Below are 27,917 nucleotides of genomic sequence, written 5' to 3' on the forward strand. Positions count from 1 at the left end.
TATATTAATAAAATATATGTTATATATAGTAATATATAAAAATATATTTTTTATTGCATTTTAGGTTTTGGGGTACATGTGAAGAACATGCAGGATTGTTGCATAGGTACACACATGGCAGTGTGATTTGCTGCCTTCCTCCCTATCACCTATATCTGGCATTTCTCCCCATGTTATCCCTCCCCAACACCCCACCCCCCGCTGTTCCTCCCCTATTTCCCCACTACAGACTCCAGTGTGTGATGCTCCCCTCCCTGTGTCCATGTGTTCACATTGTTCAACACCCACTTGTGCGTTAGAATATGTGGTGTTTGGTTTTCTGTTCTTGTGTCAGTTTGCTGAGAATGATGGTTTCCAGTTTCATCCATGTCCCTGCAAAGGACATGAACTCATCCTTTTTTATGGCTGCATACTATTCCATGGTGTATATGTGCCACAATTTCTTTATCCAGTCTATCGTTGATGGGCATTTGGGTTGGTTCCAAGTCTTTGCTATTGTAAACAGTGCCGCAATTAACATATATGTACATGTGTCTTTATAATATAATGTTTTATAATCCTTTGGGTATCTACCCAGTAATGGGATTGCTGGGTAAAATGGTATTTCTATTTCTAGGTCCTCGAGGAATCGCCACAGTGTCTTACACAATGGTTGAACTAATTTACACTCCCAGCAGTGTAAAAGTGTTCCCATTTCTCCACATCTTCTCCAGCATCTGTTATCTCCTGACTTTTTAATGATCACCATTCTAACTGGCGTGAGGTAGTATCTCAGTGTGGTTTTGATTTGCATTTCTCTAATGACCAGTGATGATGAGCATTTTCCGTGTTTGTTGTCCTCATAAATGTCTTCTTTTGAAAAGTGTCTGTTCTTATCTCCACTTTTTTTTTTTTTTGAGACAGTTTCGCTCTTGTTACCCAGGCTGGAGTGCAATGGCGCGATCTCGGCTCACCGCAACCTCTGCCTCCTGGATTCAGGCAATTCTCCTGCCTCAGCCTCCTGAGTAGCTGGGATTACAGGCACGCGCCATCAAGCCCAGCTAATTTTTTTTTTTTAATTATTTTATTTTATTTTATTTTATTTTATTTTATTGCATTTTAGGTTTCGGGGTACATGTGATGAACATGCAAGATTGTTGCATAGGTACACACATGGCAGTGTGGTTTGCTGCCTTCCGTCCCCTCACCTGTATCTGTCATTTCTCCCCATTTTTTTTTTTTTTTTTTTTTTTATTCCAGCTAATTTTTTGTATTTTTAGTGGAGACGGGATTTCGCCATGTTGACCAGGATGGTCTCAATCTCTTGACCTCGTGATCCACCCGCCTCGGCCTCCCAAAGTGCTGGGATTACAGGCTTGAGCCACCATGCCCGGCCATATCTCCACTTTTTAATGGGGTGTTTGTTTTTTCTTGTAAATTTGTTTTAGTTCTTCGTAGATTTTGGATATAAGCCCTTCATCAGATGGGTAGATTGCAAAAATTTTTTCTCATTCTGTTGGTTACTGGTTCACTCTAGTGATTGTTTCTTTTGCTGTGCAGAAGCTTTAAGTTTAATTAGATCCCATTTGTCTGTTTTGGCCTTTGTTGCAATTGCTTTTTGTTTCAGTCATGAAGCCCTTGTCTATGCCTATGTCCTGAATGGTTTTGCCTAGGTTTCCTTCTAGGGTTTTTTTTTGTTTGTTTATTTGTTTTGTTTTGTTTTGAGACGGAGTTTCGCTCTTGTTACCCAGGCTGGAGTGCAATGGCACAATCTCGGCTCACCGCAACCTCCGCCTCCTGGGTTCAGGCAATTCTCCTGCCTCAGCCTCCTGAGTAGCTGGGATTACAGGCACGTGCCACCATGCCCAGCTAATTTTTGTATTTTTAGTAGAGGCGGGGTTTCACCATGTTGACCAGGATGGTCTCGATCTCTTGACCTCGTGATCCACCCACCTCGGCCTCCCAAAATGCTGGGATTACAGGCTTGAGCCACCGCGCCCGGCCCCCTTCTAGGGTGTTTATGGTGTTAGGTCTTACGTTTAAATCTTTAATCCATCTGGAGTTAATTTTTGTATATTAGGTACAAAAAAGGGATCCAGTTTCAGATTTCTGCACATGGCTAGCCAGTTTTCCCAATACCATTTATTAAACAGGGAATCCTTTCCCTGTTGCTTGTTTTTGTCAGGTTTGTCAAAGATCAGATGGTTGTAGATGTGTGGCATTGCCTCCAAGGCCTCTGTTCTGTTCCATTGGTCTATATCTCTGTTTTGGTAACAGTACCATGCTGTTTTGATTCTTGCAGTATAGTTTGAAGTCAGGTAGCATGATGCCTCCAGCTTTGTTCTTTTTGCTTAGGATTGTCTTGGCTATGCTGGCTCTCTTTTAGTTCCATATGAAGTTTAAGGTGGTTTTTCCAGTTCTGTAAAGAGGGTCATAGGTAGCTTGATGAGGATAGTGCTAACTCTGTAAATTACTTTGGGCAGTATGACCATTTTCACAATATTCAATCTTCCTGACCATGAGCATGGAATGTTCCTCCATCTGTTTGTGTCCTCTCTTATTTCATTGAGCAGTGGTTTGTAGTTCTCCTTGAAAAGGTCCTTTGCATCCTTTGTTAGTTGTATTCCTAGGTATTTTGTTCTCTTTGTAGCAATTGTGAATGCCAGTTTGTTCTTGATTTGGCTCTCTTTAAGTTTGTTATTGGTGTATAGGAATGCTTGTGATTTCTGCACATTGATTTTGTGTCATGAGACTTTGCTGAAGTTGCTTATCAGTTTAAAGAGATTTTGGGCTGAGACAATGGGGTCTTCGAAATATACAATCATGTCGTCTGCAAACAGAGACAATTTGACTTCCTCCTTTCCTCATTGAATACCCTTTATTTCTTTTTCTTGCCTGATTGCTCTGGCTAGAACTTCCAGTACTATATTGAATAGGAGTGGTGAGAGAAAGCATCCTTGTCTAGTGCCAGATTTCAAAGGGAATGCTTCCAGTTTTTGCCCATTCAGTATGATATTGGCTGTGGGTTTATCATAAATAGCTTTTATTATTTTGAGATATGTTCCGTTGATACCTAGTTTTGAGTGTTTTTAGCATAAATGGCTGTTGAATTTTGTCAAAGGCCTTCTCTGCATCTATTGAGATAATCATGTGGTTTTTGTCTTTGGTTCTATTTATGTGGTGGATGATATTGTAGACTGGCGTATGTTGAACCAGCCTTTCATCCCCAGGATGAAGCCTACTTGATTGTGTTTTATAAGCTTTTTGATGAGCTGTTGGATTCGGTTTGCCAGTATTTTATTGAAGATTTTTGCATCAGTGTTCATCATGGATATTGGCCCGAAATTTTCTTTTTTAGTTGTGTCTCTGCCAGGTTTTGCTATCAGGATGATGTTGGTCTCATAAATGAGTTAGGGAGGATTTCCTCTTTTTGATTTGTTTGGCATAATTTCAGAAGGAATGGTACCAGCTCCTCTTTGCACATCTGCTAGAATTCTGCTGTGAACCCGTCTGGACCTGGACTTTTTTTGGTTGATAGGCTATTAATTACTGCCTAAAGTTCAGACCTTGTTATTGGTCTATTCAGGGATTCAACTTCTTCCTGATTCTTAAGGAGGCCAACTAACATCTCTTTTCTAGAGAGTGGGGAAACTTAAGATTCAGCTCCCAGCTCTCTCCTAGCTTGAACTCTTCATCTTACTATTCTGCTTTTTCCATCAGTTTCTTTTTGATGCTTTCCTTTGGTTACTTTGTGCTATTTTTAATCTTTGACTTTAATGTTAACTTTCGTTTTTCTTATTTTTTAATAAAGCCATTTATAGCTACATATTTACCTCCAACTTCTGCTTTATTGTGATATGTTTTGCTGCTATGTGGAATTCTCCATGTCATTTTTACCAGAGTCTAAAGCTGCATTTTCTATTTCTTTTTGACCTATCCAGGAGAATTTCCTTTTTCCAATAAGTAAGATTTTTAATATTGCTTTTTATATATTTGTAATGTCTGTTTTATCGTGTTGTGATAAAAATGTTTTATTTACTATTTCTTCATTTTGGAATTTACTGAGTTTTTATTAGCTATTAACATAGAATTTGTTTTCATAAATATCCTATAGATTTCTAAAAGATGGTGTATTTTCTGTGGGTGAGCATTATTTTACCTATTCAATTTTTTTTAATGTTGTTTGAATTCTTCCTATATTTGATTTGTCAAAGATTTTCACAGGGGTGAACTGTTTCCTAAGAAAATTGACTTTCTGGCAGGGCATGGTGGCCCACACCTATAATCCCAGCACTTTGGGAGGCTGAGGCGGGTGGATCACCTGAGGTCAGGCATTCAAGACCAGCCTGGCCAACATGGTAAAACCCCATCTCTATTAAAAATACAAAAATTAGTCGGGCATGGTGAAACATGCCTGTAATTCCAGCTACTTGGGAGGCTGAGGCAGGAGGCAGAGGTTGCAGTGAGCCGAGATAGTGCCACTACAATATAGCCTGCAAGACAAGAGAGAAAATCCATCAAAAAAAAAAAAAAAATAGAAAAGAAAATTGACTTGACTTTCTGGAACTGTCCTTTTGTTTCCAACGATTCCTGTGTTATTTATGTCAATACTATGCTATTAGTTTACAGAAAGCTGCATTATTATAGCTACATTGTGGCCATATATATTTTATAAATGTGCAATGATACTCTCTTGTTATTCCTAATTCTTTAGTCTTAAACTTTGAAGTTAATATTGTCCACTCTTTTTGAATGTTTGTATATACTTTTGTTTATTCTTTTGCTTTTAGCGTTTTTATTCACTTTCACTTGTGGACTTTTAGTCCTTTTATATTCAATTACAAATATGATGCTTGCAGATAGAGTTTGATTTTTTTTTTCATTAAATTTGAGTGTCATTTTGTCAATAAGATGAACACATTTGTGTTTTCTATCTGCTCAAGCTTTGCTGACAGTCTCCCTTTTCCTCTGGTCATTCTTCTTAGCAGAGAGGCTACGTTAGTAAGTCCTGCTCTTGAATCCCAGCTTTAAATAACTGCAGATGAGGCCACCAATGGAAATCTTCAGGCTCACATCTGACATACCACTGCACCCCAATTTTAGTGACTAAAAGTAAAAACATGACCTAGGCCAAAGCAATGTAATTTGAGTGTTTTTATTTCAGGTTCATTTTTTTTTCCACATATTTTTTCAGCTAGAATCAACAGTCAAAACATGTCAAAGAGAAAAATCAAGCTGTTCATCAGAAAAACAATTTTTTCATTGGTTTGTCAATATGATTAAGTATTATAGACATACTAACAAAAATGAAAAAAAATCAGTACCTATATATTCCAAATTTTGCAAGTTTTTCAACTTTTCATTTTAATTATTCTTTTAAATCCATACAATCACTACAGAAAGTAACTAAAGAAATGATTCAGGATGTATTTCTTACTAATGGTTTGAAAATTTGTGGCACTTGGTTTTCAAGGCATCTATAAAGATTTCATCTGTACTAACCATTTAATTAGAAAAAATATGCAAAGTAATGCTATGATGGAAATTTCAAAATATTTGATAGGAAGTACAATTAAAGTTTATATGTTGAGAACAGAGTATATTTCATTTTGTTGGAGTATATGGTGTCTTCTAATCTAGTTAATATACTTTTCTGGCAGCAGCAAATTTAAGCCATATGTCATCAATGATTGCTCAGATCACTTTAAGTATATAATCTGTTATATTAAATAACTTATTTAGGTAACTGCTTTGAACATTTGGTAGACTCAAGTACTTCTTAAAGTTTTAAGTTATTGATTTTTAAATCTGCTTTGTAGGTATAAGCCTCTGAGGGGGCCATGCCTAATTATGTTCCCCACCCTATTGGTCTTTTCCTTTGATAACCATCCGTGGTTACTATGACAGCCGGTCAATAAGCATTTATTGAGACCCTGGTCTGGGGCTGAGACCTATACTAGGGCTGAGAAGTAAATGCTCTAAAAACAAAAGATTGTTTGTCTAGAGAAGTTTATAATCACATTGGTGGCTTTCATGAGCATGAGCCAACATGAGTTTCTTTGATTTTCTTGTTTATCAACAGCAATGACAAAAATGTTTTTCTAGGGATAGCATTGGCTTTGGCAACCCCTTAAGCAGATAAGATGAAAAAAAGCTTGCACTAACCAATAACAAAAAAATGATGCAATATATGTAGAATCTGGTAGGATCATCTCCAGAGGTTTGCATATCCATAGATTAGATTTACAGCATAAAGTACTGGAACATATTTCTTAATTGTGCATACATTAGGTTAAATGTATTCTAATCTTTCATGTTTTAAGAGTAAAATGTCAAGACATTTTTGTGATTTCCTCTAACTAGTAAGACAGGTGGGAGGTTCTTTGTGAGGATTTCCAACCAAGCCATATACAACAAATCCGATATGGATCCTTTTCTTGCCACTGGAAGGCTCCTAGTGACATAAAAGAAAAATTTAAAAATGAAAGTGAAAATTACTATAGGTAGTAGTGGCAATAGCATTTCTGAACTATTTAATAACCGGCAGTCTTAACTTTTACCTTAACCCAAAATGAAAACACTGAAATTATTATTACTATAGATATCAAACTGATGTATTTTTTAGGCAATACAAATACCTATAAACCAGAAAAACAGGGTTAAGTATTGTGAAGACAAAACAAAAATACACATTTTCACTTTTCTTTGAATAGGGAATTTGATCAATTAATACCTGTCACCATTTTGGTGTAAATGATTTTTTCCAATAATTTAAATATCTTACATTTGGGAAAAACCTCAGAAACCATCTACTGGAACCCTACCACTCAATTCAGGAGACCATCCTACAATATGTTTGATGGATAGTTTTCCCAGTCTACATTATGTAAAGACATATTTATCTGTATACACAGGAGTCAATTCATGAGGTATAAGTGTGAAGTCATTGGAGGCTTTCACGTTTAAATACCAATCTTTAAGTAAACAAACACACATTTTCAGTAGACACAACCAGAGTGTAAAGAGTGAAAATAGAAATGGCTCTGCCTTTTTCTCCTACACTGGCCTCTTCTCACAGTACCAGGAGCCTCATGAACCTGCCATGGGCACAGCGGCTCAGGGACACCCACCCAGGGCAGGAGGCTGTGAGCTGTGGTAGCTGACTTGCAGCTGTTAGGCAGGGAGGTCCAGGGTCTCAGGTTCCTGGAGCATGGTCTTACCAGATGGGCACACGCCTCTGGATAAGGCATGGCGGGCAGCAAGTCGAATCGAGGCTCTCTGACACTCACGGGCCTGAGGGGTGAGGGTCTCAGGGTGGCACTTACCTTTCTTTACTGTCTAAGAATCCAACATGTTCCCCCAAAAAACTAAAATTCCCACCTGAAGAGCTGTAAGCTTTTAAATGGATTAACGAATTTATCCTAAGATTTATTTCTAACATTCTTCAATGCTTGCAATGATTACTTACAGGACAATGAGATTAGCGGCTCTTGAGTGCTCCTGTAAGAGTTCATTCAGTCGCACTTGGCGGTAACTCTGTGGGCAATATTTAGATTTGTTGAGTACAGTTCTACTAGAATTATGAATGAGAATTTATTTTCTTACCACAAATCGTGAACAAGCAGAAAATCTCATCTGAAAAAATGTGTAAAAATTACAGTAACTTTTTCCGGCTTAAAACTTAAGTGTTTTAAAACCTCATGAGAAATTTTAGAAATCTTAAGAATAAAACACATTACAAAGATTTTCATTTTGTAGTGGCTTATTAAATTCTGGGGCGGGGGAAGCAAACAGCATAGATAACATTAAAAAGAAGGTGAGAATGACCAATTTGAGGCAATAGGTTTTCTATTAAAGAAAACGGGTTGAATCTTGATACCAATTTGATTCTCTAAGAACATAGATTATATTCTAGTCTGCCTTTTTTTAAGCTCTCTGAATATTCTCTAAGCACAGAGGGCTGGCTTCAATTAAAAAGCTGCCAAAAGACTCACTTGGAAAAATAACCACTTTGCAATGATGAGAGTAATATTTATTATTGTATTTCACTGGTTCAGAAACCAAGGCGCAGATGAGTGATTTGCTCGATTATATAAAACTTTGTTAAAAGTAAGAGGTTTATTACACACAGACTTTTTGATTCTAGTTGAGTCTCTTTTTTTCCCCCCACTAAATCTAAAAGGCTTTGAGTATTTCTTGCTCAAATTTTTCCAAGTTCAGCTCCTAATGTAGTTTATGTGGGGCATGGTGGGCAGTCCGTCCAAGCAAAGCTTTTGAGGCTTGTGGGCTGCAGGGGTCAGGGTCTCAGGGTGGCACTTATCTGGACCTCACTGTCCAAAAGCCCACATGTTCCAGTAAAATAAAATCCCACCTGAAGAGTTATGAGTTTTTAAATCGCTTAACCCGATTTATCCTAAGATTTCTCTTTTTTTCTGAAACAGGGGTTTATTCTGGTCATCCAGACCGGAGTACAATGGCACAATCTCAGCTCACCTCCGCCCCCTGGGTTCAAGTGATCCTTCTGCCTTAGCCGCCCAAGTAGATGGGACTACAGGCACATGCTACCTCTCCGGGCTAATTTTTTTATTTGTTGTAGAGGAGGGGTTTCACCCTGTTAACCAAGCTGGTCTCAAACTCCTGGGCTCAAGCAATCCTCCCACCTTGGCCTCCCAAAGTGCTGAGATTTTGTGTGTGAGTAAATCTTAGGACACCCAGCCTTTAGATTTCTTTCTAACATTTGTAAATGCCTGCAATTATACTTATGGTACAACGAGATTAGCAGTACTTGAGTACTCCTATAAAAGCACTCAAGATTTTGTAGTTTAGAAGTTCTTGTGGTCCCTTTTCATTTCTGTCCAACTCAGGTGTCAATTCTTCTACCTAGTTGTTAACCCCCTGCCTTTGCATTATTCTTATTATCACCAGCTTCACTGGGCTCAGGACAGAAGGCACTTCCCATCTTACGGGGCTCTGTAGAAAGGTTTACCATTTTACATCCATCTCACGATGTGTGCTGGATTCAGCTTCCATATTCATTCTTCCTGTCATATCACATATTTCCTCAGATTGCCTTTATAAGTTTTTCATAGCCTTTGTTTCATCAGGTTAAAATTATTTGTTACTGTGTTAGATTGTATCAACTTTGCACACATATTGACTCAAATTATGTTAGGCTGATGGGTCTGTCTCCTGTTCTTTAAAATTAAATTTGAAAGGAGACTTCACAATTTGTACCAATAATCTATTTTTTAAGTTTAAAAAATAACGGACCTTATAGGGAAAATGAAAACAGTTTTCTAAATAATCATATCCAGTAAATGATAGAAAAGCACTTGAAAAATGCAGAAAAGTTGGATCTTGAATAATGACATTTGACAATAAATATATTGCTTCTTTGTCTTTAAATCAACTACTGTTTCCTTTTTCAGTTAGTTAGAAAGCAAAAAAATTAAGGAAGACAAGTCCTTACCTTTTCCTTGACTGCTTCCAGCTCTGCATCTGTAATCTTCCACGGAGTTTCTCTTTTTAATTTCTCAGCAGTTGTTAAATCTTTGCAGCTTTCATGGAGACGATATGGTTCAATCATCTCTTCAAAGACTTTCCAGCTAAAATTTGAATTATAAAGGAGGCCTCACAGTAGGAAACTAACTCATTATTTCACAGATAGTCCTGGTATGACTGGCTCTGCTGGCTGTGGAATCAGAGCTGAATGTCATGCAAATCCTTTAAGAATTACTTTGCAGGGAATTTACTGTGAGTAAAACTGTGGCTACAGTACTCCCTACCTACCCAAGGAAAGGCCTTAGTGTGTTCGAGGCCTTGTTAGCCTATTAGGTGTTAGATTTTCAATATTAACAGACAAACATATAGGTAATAATTGTTCTGCAAATACATTTTCTGCATAGAGCAGTCAAAGACATGGCTGCAATATAGACACTTTAGCACACAAATGAGTTTCCACCTGTTTATTGTACAGACTCTATGGGAGAGATTTATCAATTAATGTAGGAGATGAACTAGGCTCAATGGGAGTTGAATGTGGCTACCCTCACCCTTAGTCCACATGGCAACTCCCACTCATGGCAGGAGGCCACGGGCAGGTAGGAGGAGAACAGCAAGGGCTCCCACCAGTTGAATGGTTGTAGAACAGTGTGGATGTTCACTGCAAATAATGCTCCCCTCGTCCTTTTGTTGGTTAATGTTGCTGTCTGAGATTTTCAAATGAGTATTATTCAGGTTCATATTCGGAAGAAAAACAAAAATCAGTAATGTTTTAATGCCTAAGAATCTGAGGTTATGTTAGAACATTTAAAAAGAAATTGCTAAGGAGAAAACTAGCAGCTAAGAGCTATAGCACATTTTAAAAATTACTTGTATGAGCCTCATAAGATTTATTCTTAAAAACAATGACACAAAGTAAAACTTACAATTTATGGCAGTAGTTGTCTCTAGTATGCTACTTTAAGATGATCTTAAGTATGAACAATTTCTTTGGTTTCATATAATGTAGCTTAGTTATAATTTAGTAATCTTGGAATGAATGATAATTAGAATCGATATGCTGTTAGGTCAAGAAATGAAAACATGAAGTAATGAGTTCAATTATCTCACCAACTGACCTGATTTAGGATTTGCACATAAAAGTGCAGAGATGACAAAGGAGCAGGATTGTCTCTACTAGTGAGCCTTTGTGAAGAGACTGAAAAGATACTTAATGCATTAGACTTCCATTGCACTGATTGATTTAGAAAGGTAGGCAAAGACAGGGAAAGATTAAGACTGATAGGCCCTATTATTCTTTCAGCTTTTATTTCCTATTTCCACAGTGTCATGCCTTTAGAGACTTTGGGGAATTGCCATTACTCTGGAAAGGGGCTGGCCTCAGAGAGTAGGGTCTGGGTTCTCCTCTGGCTCCTGCACTGTCCTCCTTGGCCTGCATATTCTAGGCTATACAAGGGGAGTAACAATGGCTGCGAGAAACTGGTTTGAGAGTCACTGTGATGATTTGGGTGACAGTACTCTGAAAAGCATGCAGTGCCTTGGAAAGGCAAGACATTCACTTTACTCAGCAGCCATGGAACTGAGATGACCAACGGGAGAGGCTCTCTGCTTAAGTTATTCGCATGCTTATTTTAATCAGGATAAAAGTTTCTTTGCAGCTCAGTCCAAATCCTTGCTAGAAAGCACAGTACAAAAATACTTTCCTAAGAAATAGAAGGTGGAGCAGAGGTTGTTGGTTGTCTCCCCGGCATTTGTACTACGTTTTCCTCGTAGTTTCAGTGGGAATAACTCCAATGACAACATCAGCCAATCAGCACAACTCTATGCCTTCTTCCAGACTGATTGGCCAGGGGTGGGCACATAACACAGGTAAACTTGAACTGATAAGCACCCACTATTACGCTGACCACAGTAATGGCTCAGTGGCTTAGGTTAGTGAACCCAGAATGGAGCCCTGGACACCGAGCTCAGTGATCTGGGAAGAGACAAACTTTCTCTTTTATAGAACATACATGAACAAGTAGGTAGTCCTGGTTGCAATTGATAGTCCATTTTCTTTTATAAGTGAAATCAACTTTGATAGACGCTTTTATAAAAAAAAAAGTAGGGAGACTGCAAGAAAATTAGTCCTTGATTACAAAATTAACCTTCTAGATTAAGCTTAGCCTGAAATTCAAACTACGCTTCTATTTTTAAGTTATACATGAAAATAATTTTCCCATCGTCAAAATCACTGTGAGTTAAGTTTTCTTTTACTTGCACTTGAAACATGCTAAGTGACACAGGAGGTAGTAAAGGGGCTGTATTTGCCCATTCTTTTTCTATGAATTCTTACTGTTCCTTTTCTGCTTTAATCTTTGATTTGTCTATCCTTGGGCTCATCCTTGAGCTGCCATTTTTCATTCTCCTAGCTAGGGGATCCTGACATAGCTCAAGATTTCTATTTTGGCTGGGTGCAGTGGCTCACCCCTGTAATCCCAGCACTTTGGGAGGCAGAGGTGGGCGGAACACAAGGTCACGAGTTCGAGACGAGCCTGGCTAATATGGTAAAACCTTGTCTCTATTAAAAACACAAACATAGGCCGGGCATGGTGGCTCATGCCTGTAATCCCAGCACTTTGGGAGGCCGAGGCGGGCAGATCATGAGGTCAAGAGATCGAGACCATCCTGGCCAACATGGTGAAACCACGTCTCTACCAAAAATACAAAAAAATTAGCTGGGCATGGTGGCGCACGCCTGTAGTCTCAGCTACTCGGAAGGCTGAGGCAGGAGAATTACTTGAACCCAGGAGGCGGAGGTTGCAGTGAGCCGAGGTCGCACCACTGCACTCCAGCCTGGCGCCTGGTGATAGAGTGAGACTCTGTCTCAAAAAAAAAAACAAACAAAAAAACAAAAACAAACAAAACACACACACACACACACACACAAACATTTGCTGGGTGTGTTGGCATGTGCCTGTAGTCCCAGCTACTTGGGAGACTGAGGCAAGAGAATTGCTTCAACCTAGGAGGTGGAGGTTGCAGTGAGCTGAGATCATGCCACTGCACTCCAGCCTGGGTGACAGAATGAGACTCCATCTCAAAAAAAAAAAAAAAAGATTTCTATTTTGATTCTCATTAAATCTGATTTTTTTCCTTATAATCACTTTTTTTTTTTTGAGACGGAGTTTTCCTCTTGTTACCCAGGCTGGAGTGCAATGGCACGATCTCAGCTCACCGCAACCTCTGCCTCCTGGGTTCAAGCAATTCTCCTGCCTCAGCCTCCTGAGTAGCTGGGATTACAGGCATGCACCACCACGCCCAGCTAATTTTTTGTATTTTTAGTAGAGACGGGGTTTCACCATGTTGACCAGGATGGTCTCGATCTCTTCACCTCGTGATCCACTCGCCTCGGCCTCCCAAAGTGCTGGGATTACAGGCTTGAGCCACAGCGCCCGGCTCTTATAAGCACTTTTAACTGACTATAGAAGAAGTGTTACATGCTGTTAAATATAAATAATAATTCACTTTTTTAAAAAAACAATAGCTGCTCTGCCTTCTCCATCCTTGTTCCTCATAAAAAGTCTAAAATTTTTTTAATTGCATAATATTTTCCTTCCAAGTCCACATAAAATTTCATCTCTCAAAATAATGTACCAGTTGTTTCTGCGACCACTCTAACATCTTTAAACTAAATTATCTACTTAATTGCTTCTAGTTTTTCTTTGATTTCCACATAAAGATTGTTGTCTTTTTGTCCTGTGACTTTTAATTCAGTCTATGCAATAAAAAATGGAATTTAACCACAAGAGCTTTTCAGTTTCTCCTGGCTCAATTATTTTCTCATTAACTTTGCTTCTGTACTCCCTTTCACCCTGGCCTTACTATGTTTATAGATAATATTGCTATGATAAAATTCCTCCATCAAAACTTACTGATGTTTTATGGGTAGTCGAAAGATTTATTAAAGGCAATTTGAGGGCATTTAAAATTAGCCTCCAACATGGAAATCATTGACAAACTATTTTTGACTTTGTGTATCACCTGATGACCAAGAAAGAATCATGATCAAGGGATAGTGTTAACAGCAGGTAAGGGCTGCCTGGCCAAGGTCCAAGTGGGAGCTGAAATTGGGCCAGTGTTCTATTCTCTAAGACTTAGTCCCTGGGTCTGGGGCTACAGCAGCCCGGATGAAGAGTTCTCTTTCCCAGATTAGACCATCAAGGGGAGTTGCCTTAATTAAGGTATTACAAATGTGCCAGGTGGGCTACTAGTGGCCATCTATGAGATTTATTGAATGATCAGACTGTGTTCTACAACAGGGTTACTTTCAGGTATTGGAACAGCCATTGCCAACATCAGATAGCGACTGTTTTATAAAGTCATATGGCATCACTTATGGCAGGAAGCTGAAGAGAGGATGATGTCTCTTCCAGCACACTCCTTTTGGTGGCCTCTTGTTTCTTTTTATCTTTTTTTTTTTGAGACGGAGTTTCGCTCTTGTTACCCAGGCTGGAATGCAATGGCGCGATCTTGGCTCACCACAACCTCCGCCTCCTGGGTTCAGGCAATTCTCCTGCCTCAGCCTCCTGAGTAGCTGGGATTACAGGCACGCACCACCATGTCCAGCTAATTTTTTGTATTTTTAGTAGAGATGGGGTTTCACCATGTTGACCAGGTTGGTCTCGATCTCTTGACCTCGTGATCCACCCGCCTCGGCCTCCCAAAGTGCTGGGATTACAGGCGTGAGCCACCGCGCCCGGCCAGGTCTCTTGTTTCTTTAGCAGGGTATACTGGCCACAAGGATTTTTTTTTTTTTATTTCATTAAGAATGGATTTGCTTTTTCTACATTTTCCTTAATACCTTGAAATAACAGAGAGAAAATCTCCAAACTTTTGGAAACTAATTTATTTCCTGACAAAAAAATTAACTCTCTTAATTCCAGGATAATGAGGACATATGACAAATACCAAATTAACACGGTGGACATCAGAAGAGGACATCATGGGACAAAGGTCAGAGCAGTAAGAAGAGTGTCCGGACTATGAAAAGTATTCAAAGAATAAAGAGGCTTGGTTATCGGAAGAGGTATATCAGCTTTCCCAGCAACAGGACGGAAGGGGCGGCTATGCAGGGTGGTGACTATGGCAGCTGGACAGAGACTGGTACAAAAGAAGGGGAAGGAAACAAGAACGTGGGTAGAGAAAACCGGACTGACAAGCAAAGAGACAAAGAAATAGAGGGACAAATTCGTCAGTAAACATTGATAATGCTTAGCGAAGGATAAGACCAACAACAGCAAGAAGAATTTGGCTATCAGAAGTGGATGAGGCCAAGTGTGGTGGCTCACGCCTGTAATCCCAAAACTTTGAGAAGCCAAGGTGACAGGATCAGTTAAGCCCAGGAGTTTGAGACCAGTCATGGCAACACAGTGAGACTTTTTCTCTACGAAAAAAAAAAAAATGCTGGGTATAGCGGCTGATGCCTAGAGACCTAGCAACTCAAGAGGCTGAGGCAGGAGGATCTCTTGAGCCTAGGAATTAGAGGCTGAAGTGAGTTATGACTGTGCCACTGCAACCTAGTCTAGATGATAGAGTGAAACCCTGTCTCAAAAAGAAAAAAAAGGTAGTGGGTGAATAATTCAGGCCCAGCATTAAGTTAGGGCTTATGGAAAATCCGAAGTCTGTAGACACAGTGCCTACCCACTGGACAACAGAAAATGCAAATGCCAAAATGCACTGACATAGACAGTACAATGACATAGAGAATGGAAATTCTTTGAATAAAGAGTGGAAGGCTACCAGAGATTATTGTATGACAACCCAGTTCATATCAGAATGTTAATTCCATTTATCAATGAGAAGGACATGTTCTTAGTTTTTCTTATGTATTTGGAATTGTAGAAATATAAGAATGTAAGGCATTAGAGTATGATGTAAAGAAATATCACAAAGTAATGAACAGTTTAACCCTGTCAATTGCAGCTTTCTTATCACAGTTAATGTATTATTATTATTATTATTTTTTGAGATGGAATCTTGCTCTATTGCCCAGGCTGGAGTACAATGGCATGATTGTGGCTCACTACAACCTCTATCTCCTGGGTTCAAGTGATTCTCCTGCTTCAGCCTCCCAAGTAGTTGGGATTACAAGTGCCCCCTACCAAGTCTGGTTAATTTTTGTATTGTTAGTAGAGACGGGGTTTCACTATGTTGGTCAGGCTTGTCTTGAACACCTGACCTCAGGTGATCTGCCTGCCTTGGCCTCCCAAAGTGCTGAGGTTACAGGTGTGAGCCACTATGCTTGGCTCTTTTTTCTTTTTTCTTTTTTTTTTTTTTGAGACAAGGTCTCACTCTGTCACTCAGGCTGCAGTACAGTGGGGTGATCGTGGCTCATTGCAGCCTTGACTGCCCGGGTTCATGTGATCCTTCTGCCTCAGCCTCCTATCTAGAACTACAGGCATACCCTACCAAACCTGGCAAATTTTTGCTGTTTTTGGAGGGTCTTGCTATGTTGCCTAGGCTGCTCTGGAACTCCTGGGATCAAGTAATCCTCCCATCTTGGCCTCCCAAAGTGCTGAGATTACAGGTGTGAACCACCATGCCTTGCAGTTAAGGTGTTTTGTGGAGCCATTTTAACTGACCTGCCACCTTGGAAGGATCATGAATAACCCTAAATAACATGAAATTCAAGTTTGTTTCATCAGTAAGAATGCATCTTAAATTGGAATAATTTTTGGTTAGTTATTAAGCTCACATAGAATAACAATAAGCCAAAAGAAAAGGCAAGAAGTCTTGAAAACTGTAGAATTATAACACATCAGGAAGTACAAAAGGAAGAAGAAATGACGGTCAACAGAAAAGGAAAGAGATTTGACAGAACTGTGATAATCTAAGCCATTCCAAGACCTTCACATCCCTCTGTATGATTCCTCTTGGAGGCCCCACTCCACACGAAATCAAATGTATTTAATTGCATCTGAATGCAACAGACAATATGATTTTGGACTATAAACAATTGAAGACATTTTATAATTGCCAAATGATAACTCTAAATATTTCATTTAATTTATAATTGGCTATGGTTTCTAAACAATCTTCTTGCACCCTTGCAAACTACTGTGAAGATCCAACCTACAACTGTTTTCAAATATCAGTGTTGCCAGGTGTGATGGCTTGTGCCTATAATCCCAGCAGTTTTGGAGGCTAAGGCGGGCAGATTGCTTAAACTCAGGAGCTTGAGACCAGCCTGGGCAACATGGCGAAAGCTTGTCTCTGCCAAAAAATTAGCCAGTGTGGTAGCACGTGCCTGTGGTCCCAGCTACCCGGGAGGCTGTGGGTAACTCCCCATATAGGTACCGAGGAAGGAGAGCTAAGCAGAATCCTGGCACAATGAAGACCTGGAGAATATCTCAGTTTATAGTGTTACTACTCAGTGATTTCCTTTTATATAATCCTTTATATAATCATATATTAGTTTATAGAATTAGGGCTTGGAGAATATCTCAGTTTATAGTGTTACTGCTCAGTTATTTCCCTTTATACAATCCTTTATATATAAACATATATCAGTTCATAGAATGAGTGCCTAAAGAATATCTTACTACTCAGCTATTTCCATATATGTGTGTGTGTGTGTGTGTGTGTGTGTGTGTGTGTGTGTGTATACATGTCTTAGTTTATAATTGGAGGAATGCCTAGAGCAGACACAGTGCAGAGCATGATTTAAGGGAAAACAGTTATACTCAGACAAGAATCCATGGCCCAGGCAGTAGCGTTCAGTATTATAAAGATACCCGCTGTATGGCAAGCTTGGGGCAAGAGCCACTCCTCCTGATAAAGGAGTTGTAGGACCTTGCTCCAGTTCTTGTAGAAGGCTGCCCTCAAACTGGCAATCACACCTTGGTGACTGTGAACTTTGTTAGCTCTTGTTACTGTGCTGCTCGAAAAGCATTCCCCTATAGAAGTCATTGGAAGCTGCCAGCATTGGCGTAGCCCCTGACAGCTCTGTCACTGCTATGTGACTTAAAGCATCCTCCTTTAAATTTTCTTAGTAGCTTGCCCATAGATAGAGGTATTGCACACTGCACCCGCTTCACTGTGCATGGCCCACCTCCATGCCTCGGTGACCTAATGGGGGTGGACCGCTTACTACACACGGCCCTTGCCTCAATAACCTAATGGGAATGGACCCCTTGCTGTGCACTGTCCACCTCCCAGCATAGGTGACCTAATGGGGGTGGACCCCTTGTTTTATTGCTCACGACCCTATTGTATCCTTAAAGATGACTTCACTCACTGCCCTGCCCCCTAACCTATACACAATAAACACGCTTCTAGACATTCAGGGCCTCGCCTGATTCCACTCATAGGTGGCGTGGCCCCTCAAGCCCAGCTGCATTTTCCTTGTACTTCCGTGTCCTGTCTCTTTATTTCTCGGATCCTGTGCCTCAGCACAGCAAAAGGGATACCCCATGACCCTGTGGGCCAGCAGCCCTACAGAAGGCCGAGGTGGGAGAATGCCCTGAGCCCAGGAGGCAGAAATTGTTGTGAGCTGAGATTGCACTGCTGCACTCCAGCCTGGGTGAAAGAGTGAAACCACATCTCAAAAAAACCACAAATAGGTTCCCTATTAAAAGATTAGTGCCCTTACAGGAAGAGAAAGAGAGAGCAGAATTCTCTTCCCATGTGAAGACATAGCAAGGAGGTGGCTGTCCACACACCAGGAAGAGGGCCCGTAAAGGGAACTGAGTAAGTTAGCAATCTTCTTGCATCCTTGAACTTGGACTTCCCAGAATCTCGCCAGAACCATGAGAAATAAGTATCTGTTGTTTAATCCACCCAGTCCATGGCATTTTGTTAGAGCAGCCTGAGCTGACGAAGACAATGATGGAGTTGATAAATATAACAATTAATGAGGATTAAAATAATGCCACATTTTGAAGATATTTAAATGATTAATTTGATTTTGTCATTTTTTTTAAAAAAAATTTTGAAGCCAATGCATTTATTTTCCAGGCTTCAGATAGTTTTAGAGGTCCGCCCCCCAAATTCACAGGCCTTACCTGTTGTGTCTTTAGTGCCTCAAAGCTAAAATGGCCCTGGAGTGTTGGTATTGCCAGTGTGCCAAGAAGACACAAGCTGTTTCCACATCTTCTCCATCAGAGCTCCCCATCCAGGATGCCCACGAGTAACTCCGAATAACAAAACTTGCCCTGAAAGCTCTGGTCAAAATAGTATGACCTTGCACTTCCGGCTTCTCTTGCCACCATAGAAACCAACAGGAAGGGCAACTCTAAAAACTAACTAACCTGTTTTAACAGTTCTCCCTCTCAGGCTTGTCTTCACTGTAAAAGCTTTTCTTCCCTTTAGAATGTACTTGTTAGTTCTATATTATGATTATTTAAAGGCCCTTCTTATTAGATCCTATCAAGAAGTCACTGCAGTAAATACGTAACATTTTTCCTGTTTGATAATCAACACAAAAGAGAATGAGAGAGTATCAGGGGTTATCAATAGATCTTGTTAAATATTTCATACCTCTCTTTGTTTGGCTTAATGTTGATGTCACCAATGATATGGATGTCTGCAAATTTTATCCTAAATTTGCTCAGAAGGGAGGCCATTCTGAAAATATAAAAGGAAAATACTTTATCATTGCGTATTTAACTATTTTCAATCAAAGAGCTTTGTGTTTGAGTTAAGATATCAAAAGCAATCACATCTCATTTCAGCTTAGCTTTCAGACAGAGGCCTTTTGGTTGGTGTTTGATTTTCATTACAGTACTTGATGAACGCATTAAGTGTGGGCCAAGCTATTTCACTGACGGCATAAAGAAACCTCTCTAGGTGCAGACACTGGCAACAGCCAATCCAACTCTGCATTTATATCCCAGGGAGCAGAATGCAAATTCGTCCACATTTCTTATGATTTGAAAGACAGCAAGTCTTAATACGTATGGACTATCATATTAGTGATAATTTCTATAGAGTTACAAACTACTGACCAATAGCTATCACATAATATAGCATAATATGATAAATTATATATGATTAATTATATCTATAAACACATAAGTTATATGTTATATAATATATTGACAGATATTATAAAATTATACAACCTCATATATATTTATATGAGGTTTTTTCCCCAACAATGGATAACTTTGATATAATGTCAAAGTTACAGAAAAGTTGTAAAGATAATACAAAGAACTCCCAGATTCACCAATTATTTATATATATATTTTTTGAGACGGAGTTTCACTCTTGTTACCCAGGCTGGAGTGCAATGGCGCGGTCTCAGCTCACTGCAACCTCCACCTCCTGGGTTCAAGCGATTCTCCTGCCTCAGCCTCCTGAGTAGCTGGGATTACAGGCCCGTGCCACCATGCCCAATTAATTTTTTGTATTTTTAGTAGAGACAGGGTTTCACCATGTTGACCAGGATGGTCTCGATCTCTCGACCTCGTGATTCACCCGCCTCGGCCTCCCAAAGTGCTGGGATTACAGGCTTGAGCCACAGTGCCTGGCCAATTATTTATATTTTGTCCCGTTTGATTTACCATTTTCTTTGTTTCTGTCTCTTTGTATTTATCTATCTATTTACTTCTATTTCCATCTAGCTACCTATCTACTCTATTCTTTTAAAGTCAGTTGCAGATATCAGGTACCTTTACCCTGAAATTTTTCAGTGAGCAGTTTCTAAGAACAAGGATAATCTTTTATATAAAGAGAGCAGATTTTTAAAAATTGGACAATTTAACATTGATGTCATACTATCATCTAAGTCACAAAACATTTTCAAATTATTCTAATTGTTTCAATAAAATATTGCCAGCTTTAATAAATATAAAATATTATAGATATTATGTTAGTTTCCATGCTAATATGATCCTCTTTAAGTGGAATTAAATATATACAATATCAATATATATATAATTTATTGCTTTGATTGAAAAGACATATATGCATAACATATACGCAGTCATACACCATATAACAACATTCTGGTCAATGACAGACTGCATGTACAATGGTGGGCCCATAAGATTGTTGTGGAAATGAAAAATTCCTATCACCTAGTGATGTCATAGGTGCTGAAATGGCATAGCACAACACATTATTCACACGTTTGTGGTGATGCCAGCATAAACTAACCTACTGCCCTGCTAGTCATATAAAAACACAGCACATACAATTACATACAGTACATCACACTTGATCACAATAATAAATGACTGTTACTGGCTTATAAGTTTACATACCATGCCTTTTATTATTTAGAGTGTACTCCTTCTACTTATTAAAAAAAGTGAACTGTAAAACAGTTTCAGGCAGGTGCTTCAGGAGGTATTGCAGAGGAAAGGACTGTCACCACAGGAGATAACAGCTCCATGCCTGTTACTGCCCTGGAAGACCTTCCAGGGGACACAAGATGTGGAGGTGGCAGACAGTGATACTGATGATCCTGATCCTGGGGAGGCCTGCACTCATGTATGCGCTTGTGTTTCAGTTTTTAACAAAAATATTTAAAAAGAAAACATTTAAAAATAGAAAAAAGCTTACAGAATAAGGATGTAAAGAAAATACTTTTGCACAGCTGTACAACAAGTTTTAAGCTATGTGTTATTACAAAAGAGTCAAAAACGTAGACATTTATAAGTTAAAAAAAGTTACAGTAAACTAAGGTTAATTGGTTACTTTATTATTGAAAAAAGTATTTTTTATTCCCAGGTCCAGCTTTGAAGAAAAATATTTCCGTATAAATCTTGTGTAGCCCAAGTATACAGTGTTGATAAAGTCTACAGCAGTGCACAGTCATGGCCTGGGCCCTCACTTTCACTCACCACTCACTCACTGACCCGCCCACAGCAACTGCCAGTCCTGCAAGCTCCATTCATGGTAAGTGCGTTATACAAGTGGACCATTTTTCATCTTTTATGCTGTATTTTTACTGTAACATTTCTATGTTTTGATATACAAATATTTACCATTGTGTTTCAACTGCCTAGAGTGTTCAGCTTAGATTTGTAGCCTAGGAGCAACAGTGTATACCATGTAATCTAGGTGTGTAGTAGGCTATACCGTCTAGGTTTGTGTAAGTACACTATGATGTTTGCACAATGATGAAATTGCCTGACACATTTCTCAGAATGTAACAATGTAGCAATGTATAACTACGTGTGTGTGTGTGCGTGTGTGTGTGTGTGTGTATCTATATATAGAGAGAGATATATACGTAGATAGATAGACAGACATATTCACATTCACAGTCCAATACATCCTAAGAGGGAAGAGAAAATATTAAAAATTACTGAATAAAGCCTGTCATTATTTTATGACTTCTAGAAGTGTTGGTTCCAGGAAGGGCTCGGAGCTTAAATATGCCCCGAGGAAATAAGAGCTGCTGAAGGTGGTTTTCTGGATTTCCACCAGAGACCTCTAGATATGTCATGTTCTCAGCATGCTTATTATTCTCACAACCGGCATCAGCTCTCAATGGCTAAATTAACGAGAAAGATACAGACTTGCCCTGTGAGATTTTAATTTTTTTAAATTAGAAGGCTTCTCTACAGTCATCCCTTTAAACTCTTCCAAACTACAAAGGAGAAACTGGTGAACCAGATATGTTTGGCGACTGTTGCAAAGTCCTGCAGCTCCTTGATGGCAGAGCTGGGGCTAGAATCCAGGTACAGTCTCTCCATTTAGTTCTCTTCTACATATACTGTGCTAAGAGTGACTGTCATGAACTAAGAGGTTTGAATTCCCCCAGAAAAAAACAACTGGACACAAATTCCTTCAGGCTCTTCTTTTCTTGGAGGCTTTTACTGGTCAGAACAAAATAAGCATTATATGAGATAACGAATCTTCCATTCAAGACTTGAGATGAAGCTTCTGTGGCACATTCCTTTTGGAAAGCGTTTGTGGCAAAGGGTCAGAGGACCTTCTTGAAGACAGCGATCAGGAAAAATATGCAAATAATTTACTGACCAGAAAACCAAGTAAACATGAGGCCTATTCTGGAGGCTTTGTCTTTAAGTCTATTGTGTCTCGGACACATTAAGTTATTAAAATTAAAGCATTAAAGCAATGAACCGCTAAAATGACCCAACACATGAATCGTAAACTACTTACGCAATTTTTTCTTCCTCAATGCGGTTGATCTTCCCTCCGACATAGATTCTTAACTTACAGTCTTTCCATTTTTTTCTGAGAGTCAAGATATAAGGGATAAGAAGTGTTAACCCTGGAATAAAGAGTAAATTAGACAGGATGAGTATATCTAAAAGGAAGGAAATGAATAGCTTGATATCTTTATTCATTCCCACATTCATAGTTCTTTATAGTTCCAATCTTTGGAGAACACAGAGTGTTATTCTCTAACCAGTATTTTCTCATATACCTCCTTAGGCAGTTTTAAGTTTATCAAAACTGAAATTCTTCTCCCTTGTGTATTTTCTGAAAGTTTTTACCTCCATCATCAAACAACCACCAAACGTCAATTGTGCCTTTTTCTTGTTTCTTTTTAAATTGAGTGCTGGCTTCCACCAGTTTCTGGTTGAACTCTCCCACATGCATTGACTGGATTGTGTTAATGCTGCCATCTGAAATGGAAGAGGGATTGATGCATCTGTTGCTTTTGAGGGCAGGAACAAAATAACTTTCTTATCAATCTACTGGTGAAAATAGAGAAAAGGTCACAGATTCCTGTTTATTAAACTTAAAATAAATAGTGACTCTATTCTTCAAAAGGCAAAGGTAAAAATCCAATCTCACAATAATTTAGACCACCTTCAATAGTTAAATAAAATATTGACAGTTAACAAGTAAAACAGCTTTATGATTATAGTTTTTATTAAAAAGCAATGGATTATTTTCAGACCTTTAGTAATCTGCCTCAGAGTGGAGTTATTATTTAGGCATGTAATAATGCTAATAGCCAGAATATCCCCATTTCTCCAAATCTCAGATATAAATCAACTTAATAATATTAATATTTTTATATTTACTTAAAGAACATGTGGTAAGTGGTTTTCTAGAAATAACCCATAGAATCAGAAATATCCTTTAATTAGGGAATTCATTCATGAAGCACTCGTTTGGTTTAAGTTCCATTCAGGTCTGGTTTATAAAATTTGCCAGGGGCCACGTGCAGCTTTTTTTTTGTTTCCTTTTGAGGTGGAGTTTCGAACTTGTTGCCCAGGCTGGAGTGCAACGATGCAATCTTGGTTCACCACCACCTCTGCCTCCTGGGTTCCAAGCAACTCTGCTGCCTCAGCCTCCCAAGTAGCTTGGATTACAGGCATACACCATCACGCCCAGCTAATTTTGTATTTTTAGTAGAGGCGGGGTTTCTCCATGTTGCTCAGACTAGTCTCGAACTCCTGACCTCAGGTGATCTGCTGGCCTTGCCTCCCAAAGTGCTGAGATCACAGGCATGAACCACTGTGCCCGGCAACCATGTACATCTTGAATTCTCTATGACTATCTGGTCCCATTGTCAGCCTCACTTACTCCTCTGTTTTCAAGGAATCTTATAAAGCTAAGGTAAAGCCATCTGAGCTATTTGAATCTTTGTGAATTAGATGAAAATAAAAGCTAGAAAATATGGAAATACAAAACATCTTTACTTGAGTTATAATTGAGGGTGTATATAAAATAGTTAAAAATTTTTTAAATGCAATTTCTACCCTAAGATGGATACAATGAAAGTGTACCAGGGAACTAGGCCAGTGTTGGGGCAGGACCCTTGCTCCTATTTGCCAGTAGGGGTTTCTTTGCCACAGTGTACATAGTGTTTCTCATATTTGTATCTTTGTAAGTTGTGACTTTATTGCTCTATTTCGGAGAGGTGGTGTCAGCCCGGTGCTTAGAGGAGAGCTGACAGCCTCTTCAGAGCTTTCTCTCTGATCTAAGAGCTTCTGAAGATGCTTTGTTCTATCTTGTGCCGTTTCCGTGTTTGGGGTCTGTCATTCTGAAGCAATGACCTGATATTGTTTTTTACATCCCTGGGACCACTGAGGGAGAAAAATTTATTTACAAAATGGACCAAGCTCTGCCCTTACAGGCAAGTCAGAACATCCAGAGGCTTTCCGTTCACACCCAGGTGCCTGGGGGCAGGATTGGTTCTGATCTAGAACTCAAAAGAGTTGACAACTAACAGAAGCCCAGAGTGGTGAATGGGCTCACTTTAGAGCTGTGTTTAAACTTCTAGGTATTAAAACAATACATCATGTTACTACTTTTCTAAACAATTTGACATGTTGACTTTTGGAAGAGCATATTTTTGCCAAAACAAGTATTGTGAAGCAGAAATAAGCTTCCAGAATAAACAACAAGTCCTGGTGTCATAATAAGGGCGTTAATGCTTCCCTCTCTCCAGCTAGAGCACACTATTGGGCTATGACTTTTGAATTTTCCATTATTTTCTAGACTGCACAACTTAGCAGGGCAGATTTAATGGATTGTTAGCTTTTCACACAATGAAACCAAATAATTAGAAAGGAAAGAAGATAGTAGTTAGCACCCAGAAAGTTTTATTTAAATATTTTCACCGTCAAAGTCCTGATACAGCTTCAACTAGAATTCAATCACATCATTTACATCATTTTAAGGTGGGCTGTAAGGAATAGGTCACAGCCCATGGGATCTCCCCGGAGCTCAGGAGCCCGGAGTATTTGAAGTGGGACAATATCTGGATTTCCCAGCATTCTCTTTAGAGATATAAACTATTATTTTATAAGTGAAATTTCATCCGTGGGCTGTAGTAGGAGAGCAAACAGGCAACTATTTACAGGGTAGGAGACGGCCCTGTCGAAGAGACTCTTTAAAGGACTGGCGCCTGTCAACTGAGACCAGAAGCCTGCTAAGTCCCCACTTGGATTCTGCTATTTGATTTGGAGACCCTCCCAGAGAAACCATCTTTTCCTGGCCTCACACCAAAGTATGACTTCACTAACTTCAGGACACGCGTTCGAAAATGCCTGGTAATATTCTGATTTCTGACCAGCAGAGGTCACTCTGTACCTCATTAAACTCAAACCTACAGCGTTTTGGAAAGTAATTTTCCAGAAACCAAACGTTTGAATCATCTGTTTATAAAACGTATAACAAGCTCTCCCATCCTCTGATCCTCTGTTCCAGGACTGCATGCCAGAAGTTCACAGATAAGTGTACCATTTAGATGAAATCTACGGGTTGTAAGTATCAATAAAGTTCTAAGCCCTGCATTCTGGTTTGTGATAAAGACGCTTTTTTTTTTTTGAAATCAGTGTTCTAGCTGGATACCGTATTTGCATGTACTAGTCATCTTTCAGTTCCCTGAAATGTCTGCAAGAGAAGGGTGTGTGTGGATAAGAACAGTTTGGGTACTGGCTCTTAAATTTCTATATCCTCTTTCCATCTTAACTGAGAAATTTCTATTTTATGGCATGCAATCTGCTGAAGCTCTGTTTGACTCCCAAACCAAATATTACGTTTTAAAAATAATTTTTGACAGTAAGATGGTACAAAGCACTTAATGATGATGATAAATGACAATAGCTGCTACCTTTTATCCATACTACCTTCTAGAAATAAATTTTTCAGTTCCTACCCACACTCAATGCCCCCAACATCTTAAATGCTGACTTCAGACTCTTTATAGATCCTCAAATAGTAACTCATCTTGTAAACTTTCTGGCCAATTAAAAAAAGTACGTACCATTTTTAGGCGTTGTCTTGGTGATGTTCAACTTGCCAGCTTTTTTAAACAAGGCTCGGATGCCTCCACTTCCCTCTTGACACTCGTTGTCTTTGATAGTGGCTTCCAATGCTAGTCTCTCCTGTTCTAATCTCTCTAATTCCTCTGATGAAAGAAGACAAAATCACCTACTTAACTCAGAGCTATAAAGTTTCTAGAAACAATCTTATAAACTTTTAATATTTAAAATGGTATATATGCAATAAAATAATTGTTTATATATAGTATATTTTTAAAAATGATTTTTATATATTACCTTTTAATGAAAGTAATATATTTTGGCTGGATGAGGTAGCTCATGCCTTTAATCCCAGTACTTTGAGAAGCCAAGATGGGTGTGTCACTTGAGCCCAGGAGTTCAAAACCAGCCTGGGCAACGTGGTGAAACTCCATCCCTATGAATGATACAAAAATTAGCTGGGAATGATGTATAGTGCCAGCTACTTGGGAGGCTGAGGTGAGAGGATCACCTGAGCCTGGAAGGTAGAGGCTGCAGTGAGCCATGATCATGCCACTGCGTTCCAGCCTGAGTGAAATTCTGTCTACAAAAGAAAAAAAAATTCCATAATATATCATAGTAAATTGTATTCAAAAAATTTGTCACAACTAGCTTAGAAAAATAGCTCTACATGGCTGGGTGCAGTGGCTCATGCCTGTAATCCCAGCACTCTGGGAGGTCGAGGTGGGCAGATCATGAAGTCAGATTGAGACCATCCTGGCTAACAAGTAAAACCCCATCTCTACTAAAAATACAAAAAATTAGCCAAGTGTGGTGGCATGTGCCTGTAGTCCCAGCAACTCGGGAGGCTGAGACAGGAGAATCGCTTGGACCAGGGAAGTGGAGGTTGCAATGAGCTGAGATCGTGCCACTGTACTCTAGTCTGGATGACAGAGCAAGACTCTGTCTCAAAAAAAAAAAAAAAAAAAAAAAAAAAAAAAAAAAAAAAAGAAAAGAAAAGAAAAGAAAAGAAAAATAGCTTTATGTGTTAAGTTATGATACATGAAGTTACTGGATTTTTATTTGTGAGGGCAAGAGAGGCTATTTAATGCCATCCTTATTCACTACCATGCAAAAACAAACAAACAGAAAACCTTGCACACTGTAGCCACTGATTTACTGACCTAAGCTTGTGGGTCAGATGTTTTACAACTGGAAGTGACAAAATTACAGAAGTACACTGGCTATATATCAGATACACAACAAGGCCTCGTGAATTGAAACATAAAACTAGACAGCAAAGATTAAGAAAAGATAATAAAATCTTACAATAAACTCTATAGGCTCTGGATACAAATTAGAATGGAAAATATGCACCAGCAATTCCTTTCGATAAGCAAAATACTGCGTGGAGTACGTGACCAAAGTCAAAGACATAAAAGCTGAGGTTTCTGGGTGCCTGTCAGAGTTCACATTGCTAAAAGGGTCTTATGACACATTTGAGCCTGGAACAGGAGTCAAACAGTGTAAAATTGCCTGCCCAAGGTTGAGGCCCACTATCCAAGCTTTGATGTTGTATCTGGGTGCCTTTTATCTTTTTGGATTCTGATTGTGACGAAAATTTCCTAGCTGCTATGTAATGTGCTGGATCTCTCTTTGGCTCAGCCTGCACTGGATCAGGGTAAAGAAGACTTTCAAAGCAGTCATATGACACTGCTACACTTAGGCGGCTTCTTGCTTCTTGCTTACACTGGGTGAGGTGGCACTCTTGTC

General features: G+C 39.2%; 1 protein-coding gene across 4 annotated transcripts in view; it reads right to left on the reverse strand.

Annotated features, from left to right (window-relative positions):
- Window positions 1–1,199: 1,199 nt before the first annotated feature.
- The window catches only part of SLC12A1 (solute carrier family 12 member 1), a 105,361-nt gene continuing 78,643 nt past the window's right edge, over window positions 1,200–27,917 (reverse strand). For all 4 annotated transcript variants that reach the window (XM_010339497.3, XM_003928888.4, XM_003928887.4 and 1 more), the window contains 7 exons: window positions 26,168–26,311; window positions 22,938–23,069; window positions 22,600–22,711; window positions 19,000–19,086; window positions 9,449–9,584; window positions 7,448–7,515; window positions 1,200–6,433 (listed from right to left, as the gene is read on the reverse strand). In XM_010339497.3, coding sequence (XP_010337799.2) covers window positions 6,298–6,433; window positions 7,448–7,515; window positions 9,449–9,584; window positions 19,000–19,086; window positions 22,600–22,711; window positions 22,938–23,069; window positions 26,168–26,311 — 815 coding nt within the window. In that variant the 3' untranslated portion in view covers window positions 1,200–6,297. The remainder of the gene's footprint in view (window positions 6,434–7,447; window positions 7,516–9,448; window positions 9,585–18,999; window positions 19,087–22,599; window positions 22,712–22,937; window positions 23,070–26,167; window positions 26,312–27,917) is intronic.

Source organism: Saimiri boliviensis, chromosome 2 (genome assembly GCF_048565385.1).
Source record: "Saimiri boliviensis isolate mSaiBol1 chromosome 2, mSaiBol1.pri, whole genome shotgun sequence".
Taxonomy (NCBI): domain Eukaryota; kingdom Metazoa; phylum Chordata; class Mammalia; order Primates; family Cebidae; genus Saimiri; species Saimiri boliviensis.